The sequence below is a fragment of the Maniola jurtina genome, chromosome 10, assembly GCF_905333055.1.
Source record: "Maniola jurtina chromosome 10, ilManJurt1.1, whole genome shotgun sequence".
NCBI classification, from domain to species: domain Eukaryota; kingdom Metazoa; phylum Arthropoda; class Insecta; order Lepidoptera; family Nymphalidae; genus Maniola; species Maniola jurtina.
This window is the reverse complement of record NC_060038.1, coordinates 12,411,381-12,417,380: the sequence shown is the minus strand read 5'-3', so window position 1 is coordinate 12,417,380 and position 6,000 is coordinate 12,411,381. Positions and strand designations below refer to the sequence as shown.

Sequence of the window (6,000 nt, the reverse complement as noted above, 5' to 3'; positions counted from 1 at the left end):
CGGGATAAAAAGTAGCCGACGTCCGTCCGCGGAATATAAGCTAACTCTGTTCCCCTCTGAATCGGTTAAACTGTTGGGCCGTGAAAAGGTAGCACACAGATAGACAGACAGACAGACACACTTTCGCATTTATAATATTAGTATGGATAATCAAAGTAAATGACTCGTGCAGATGTCATCCAGTGTCTAGAATTGGAAAACTCGTTGTGGCTCTTGCGAGAGTTCGTCAACAGCTCAAAGGTAAGGTCGTACTGCGAAATTTCACTATACGATTTTCCTGCAGAATTTTGTGTATATGAAATTTAAGTGCGTGAGGCTTCATATAAATTCCATATGCGACAAAATTCAGCAGAAAACGCACCGAGAAATTTCGCAGTGCGTGCTTACCTTTATGGGCTCATTAAGATCAAAGGTTTAAAAAACAGGCGATATAGACCACAGAGTAAGCTTTAATCGCCATTTTAAACAAATAGATTAATTTTAGAAACATTTCTATGTTAACACAAAATCTAGATACACAAAGAATAACGGGAAAAAGCTTGGCTCTACCACTGGTTCAGAACGCTTTCCCAGCCGAGAAGAACCAGTAAGAAACTCGGCGGTAGCTCTTTAAACAAAACAAAAACGTAATATCTACCTACAGGTGAATATGTTCTAGAATAATTATTTTATAACTTACATAGCAAAACTTTCTAGCTTTTACTTACAAACCATGGATGTAGTAAATTATAAAATTCTTTAGGTACAAAAAAACTAAAAACCCTTGGACAAACGAGAAACGTACCATACTTTTTATATTTTCAACTAGCCGATGCCCGCGACTTCGCCCGCTTGGATTTAAGTTTTTCAAAATCCCGTGGGAACTCTTTGATTTTCCGGGATAAAAAGTAACCTATGTGCTAATCCAGAATATTATCTATCTCTAATCTGAATTTCAGCCAAATCTGTCCAGTGGTTTTTGCGTGAAGGAGTAACAAACATACGCGCGCGCACACACACACACACACATACACACACACACACACACACACATAAACTTTGTGTGTGAAGTGTGATAATCAATTTTTCAAAATTTCAATGTTTTTGATAATAACTACTACTTTATGGTAAGGTACTTGCAAAATGCTCCATCTGAAAAGTAGGCCTTTTATAACAGTGTCGTTTGTCGTAGGGTAAACAATATTAGCTCTATGTATCAACTGTTTTCTACACTTTTATGTTATCTACTTTTTAACCCCCGACCCTAAAAGAGGGGTGTTATAAATTTGACGTGTGTATCTGTGTATCTGTCTGTGGCATTGTAACTCCTAACTTACTAACTAATGAACCGATTTTAATTTAGTTTTTTGTTTGAAAGGTGGCTTGATGATGAAAAGGAAAGTTATCAGCTCTTTTCTAGTTATCACTGTAACCTTCACTTGTCGGGGGTGTTATAAATTTTTAATTTATACTTATGATGACATGATAGTTGATACATTATGCAAAGGCGAGTGTGTTCTCAAAATGTATGCATTATATCTAATATTATTATTGATTAATACATTTCAATGAATAGCTTAAGATTAATAAATAATATTTAATTAAAAGGTTGGTGGCTTATCAATAGGATGCGTTATGTTGAAACAATAAGAGCACATAACTTTGTTGCACTCAACGCAGACAGTCGGGGTCCTTTTGACTCTCTTATCCGCGGCTTTAGCTGACATCAAAGTCCGGAGCTCCTTGTAACATACAGTGCAGTTCTTCCATTTTGGAGACACTTGCAAGGTGTGGAAAAATGTTTTATCTTGTAAAGTCGCTCTCTCCCCAAGTACTTTGCCAACATCTGTTGCCTCCAAAACTGCTTGAACACCAGCTTCCTTCGTAGCAACTTTCTTGTTAGCGACGACTTCTAAAAGAACATGTTTACCAGCAGCTTCCCCTGAAGATACTTGCTGTCTAGTTTTCTCGCCTAAAACGATGTATTTAACTTGCTTCTTAGCTTCCTTCTTAATTTTACCTTCTTTCTTTTTACCAGCTTCTTGGCTGTAGTCTTTCACTGGTACTTTATCCGTGTCTTCATTCTTTTTCTTATCAGCATCTTTTTGTTGCACTTGTAGTTCATCTGCAACTGGTTTGGATGGTTCTTTACTCGTTTCGGTTGTAGTTTCTTGATACATATCTTTCACTGGCTCCGAAGGTTCTTGATTATTATCTTTCTCTGAAACAGCATATAATTGTGAATAAATAAAACTGCCAACGAATTTTGTGAAAGCTTTGGATAGTAAATATGCATTGTAATACTTGATATATTTTGCTGGTTACCTTCGTGATTTACGTCTTTCATTAGAACATCTTTAACTGGCTCCGAAGTTTCTTGATTGTCACCTTTCTCTGAAAACACATACCAATGTTAACGATATGTATGAATGTATGGAAATGTTAACGATTTGTATTTCTAACTAGAATTAGAAGCTGTAAAGGGTTGAAAATATATTTACTTATAACTAAATTATGAACAATGAGGTTGTAAAATAAAGAACGCAACACAGACCACAATCTTTAATTACCTACTTTTTAAACATAAATTGTTTATACTTCGTATAATTTTCTTATACTATTCAGTAGATAGATAATATTTATATTACTAGGTACACTAGAAAAGAGATCATGATATAATATTACAGGTAGGTACATGGGACATTCAATCACAATTTTAAACAACCGGTTTATGATTGTGATCTTCATACAGTACAATTATTATACTATTGACAGTGATTATATAGGCTTTGCATTTCAGACTGTGATGCGTAGAGCATCGCCATCGAATCTTTGGTGGTGAACTGTCTCTCGATACATATCTTTTGGAATACCGAAACCCTCCTAGTGTTATTATAGGATACCCTCTGACTGACGTCTCGATCATATATGGGTATTTTTCTGTAACTGAAATTTTATTTTTTAATAATGTCCTGCCGAGCGAATTTCAGCCAAGATAGCCAATTTTAACACATACTTGCCAACTACATATAGTGCGCAAACTCTTAATTTCCTCAATCTCACAGTACAATGGGATGGCAATCCGACACTATCGGAAAAATCTAAGTTTATTTGTTTCATGTAGGATAATTACTTGTGTATCTTATGCTACGTTTATGACTCTACCATCGGTTTGTAATGCAGATTCTATTGAGAGGAGCTAGGACATATAGTGCGCAAACTCTTAATTTCCTCATTCTCACAGTACAATGGCATGGCAATCCGACACTATCGGAAAAATCTAAATTTATTTGTTTCATCACACTAATATTATAAAGGCGAAAGTTTGTGTGTGTATGTTTGTTACTCCTTCACACAAAAACTACTGGACGGATTTGGCTGAAATTTGGAAAGGAGATAGATAATATACTGGATTAGCACATAGGCTACTTTTTATCCCGGAAAACCAAAGAGTTCCCACGGGATTTCGAAAAACCTAAATCCACGCGGGCGAAGTCGCGGGCATCGGCTAGTGTAGGATAATTACTTGTGTATCTTATGCTACGTCTATGACTCTACCATCGGTTTGGAATGCAGATTCTATTGAGAGGAGCCGGCAAGAAACTCAACAGTTGCTTTTTTCAAATCATAAAAAGTTACAATAAGTATACGTTACAACTAAGTATACCATTCAGTGGGCCACTGAAAGCTCAGCCGGTTGCTTTGACGCAACTTTGTCACTAAGGATTTTTTTTTAATTTATAGATTACCGCTTGACTACAATCAGACTTGGTGGCAAGTGATGATGCAGCCTAAGATGGAGCGCGCGATATCCATATTAAATTCAGAGGGAAAAACTGACGCTGGAAGGGTTTACCAAATCCTAGTGTTTTGAAATAGAAATGAGGAGCCAAATCACTTCGTACGTATCCGCGGAATTCAAGAAAGAGATCAGGTGCAGGGACAGTAGCAATAAAACATACTTAACCAAAAAAATACTTTATTCTTTATATAATAATATTTTTTACCTGTTTCGCAATATATTTTCTATATTATTATCTAACAATTCAATAACTGTAATCAAGGCGAGTCCTCCGCTTTGGTTCGTGAGAATGTGTATTTTTGATGCTGACTATCGTATCCTCCACAGTGTAAACAACAGCTTTGCACCCTAAGCAGAAGTGGGAGGAACACACCCAACGCTTTTTTTCCTCTACGTTTCTCCTCGAGTCCTTTTTGTATGAAAACGTATAACCACCTATTCTGATCATTGTGTTGCCTCGGTTTGATGTTACGAACACGGCTGTAACAAACATGAAAGAAATGCTAAATATACCTATCTAATTAATAATGACTGACTGACAACTTAAACCGGTGGGTCTAGACTCTAGAAGTATGATTTTTTAATTTTTTTAAAGATTATTAGCCATGCTAATCATGATTAATATTCCCCTTTCCCCTCCAATTAAACGCAAAGCTGTGTTAGGAGTAGGAACGACAATAGTGCAACGGGTGGGGTTTGAACCGCCGACCTTTCGGAATTCAGTCCGCTCCTCAACCGTTGAGCTATTGAGGCTCTATTTGGCACGGAAGTTCTCTTTCCGCGCATAAAACAAGCATTATAGAAAGCATAATTCTAAAATTTTACATGACATAATTTAAGAATTTGAAAGCCAAACATTCAAGTAGGTATATCGTAGGATTAGGTCTATTAAATGCATAAGCATTAGCCTTCCAAAATAATATTGCACTGTACAATTTACGCCACGCGTTAGCCTGATCGGCTGGTCAGTCTCAAATACTGTGAGCATTAACCTATTTAATGCACGAATGATAATATATCTTAGAAACTCTTGACCTACCACTGTTTTAAGCTTCTGGATTGGAACGGACTTGGCATCAACTTCAACAGCGAGTGTACCACTCACCTTTGGGTTGCCCATGACTTAGTCTTTATTGCAGAGACTCTGAAAGACCTCAATGCCCTTAGCAGAGTTTCTCAACAAGTGGGCCTAAAAATGAACATGTGAGCAAGACGAAAATCATGTCTAATGCTCAATGTCCCACGCCACCCAGTAATCGTTGAAAGCTTTGCACTCGAAATTGTAGTCAAGTTGATAATAATGATGGTGATAATTAAATATAGACGAGTGTTATTTACAATAAAATTTATATTATTAACAACAGACGCAGGTTAAAAATGAAAGTGGATTGTATATCGTCAGCGAAGTTCTAACAGTGCGTAAGTCAAAAAAGTCTACTTTACAGGAGAATAATAAAACTGTATAAAATATTCGTTTGCAACCCTTGATGTATAAATATTTTGAAAAAGGATTTAATATGAAGTTATTGACGAAACTAATTCTGATTGATCGAATGAAAGCGGGTGAACTATCTTCATCAAATGGCAAATGTGAAACCCGCCAAAATTAGCCGCCGTTAGAACTTTATTGTCGATATGTGACGTTCTTTAGTGTAAAGCCGGCTCTACACTCGCACGTGAAGTCGCGCCGTTATTTCACGCCGTGAATGTATGCCGCGATCCACGCGTGAACTGTGTCCTTCTACACTAGCAAATCTTCACAGTCTTGTTCGTGACTATGGACGAATCCCTTTGTCGCGGACCAAAAGTTGACACTGATCAGGAATGGTGCGAAGCGCGAACGCGAAGGCGTGAACAACATCTACACTCGCAATGACTTTCTAAAACTTTGTTTAGAAGGTCATTGTACACTCGTGATTCGCAATTGTCGCGGACTTTCGCGGCCGTTCGCGCCGCGAATGTAGAGCCCACTTAACAAGTGCTCAGTTACATAAAATGATAGCTCTTTGGTTCGTGATTGTGTTCATTTTTCACAAAAACAATGATATCCTCCACTGTATACACCACGGCTTTGCATCCCCATCGGAAGTTCGTTGAACAGAGCCATCTTTTCTTTATTTTACCAGCGGTATCCTTCTTGTGGTAGAATGTATAGCCCCCCAACATGATCAAGGCCCTGCCTCTTCTAGATCTTATGAACGTTGCTGGAAAATAAAATA

General features: G+C 37.4%; 1 protein-coding gene across 2 annotated transcripts in view; it reads right to left on the bottom strand.

Moving 5' to 3' along the window:
• Window positions 1-1,565: 1,565 nt before the first annotated feature.
• Window positions 1,566-6,000, bottom strand: part of LOC123868946 (protein tramtrack, beta isoform-like) — a 451,090-nt gene continuing 446,655 nt past the window's right edge. Inside the window, exons 5-6 of one of the 2 annotated variants that reach the window (XM_045911645.1) lie at window positions 2,305-2,373; window positions 1,566-2,200 (exon numbers count right to left, since the gene is read on the bottom strand). In XM_045911645.1, coding sequence (XP_045767601.1) covers window positions 1,581-2,200; window positions 2,305-2,373 — 689 coding nt within the window. In that variant the 3' untranslated portion in view covers window positions 1,566-1,580. The remainder of the gene's footprint in view (window positions 2,201-2,304; window positions 2,374-6,000) is intronic. The other variant, XM_045911646.1, reaches the window with a different exon arrangement.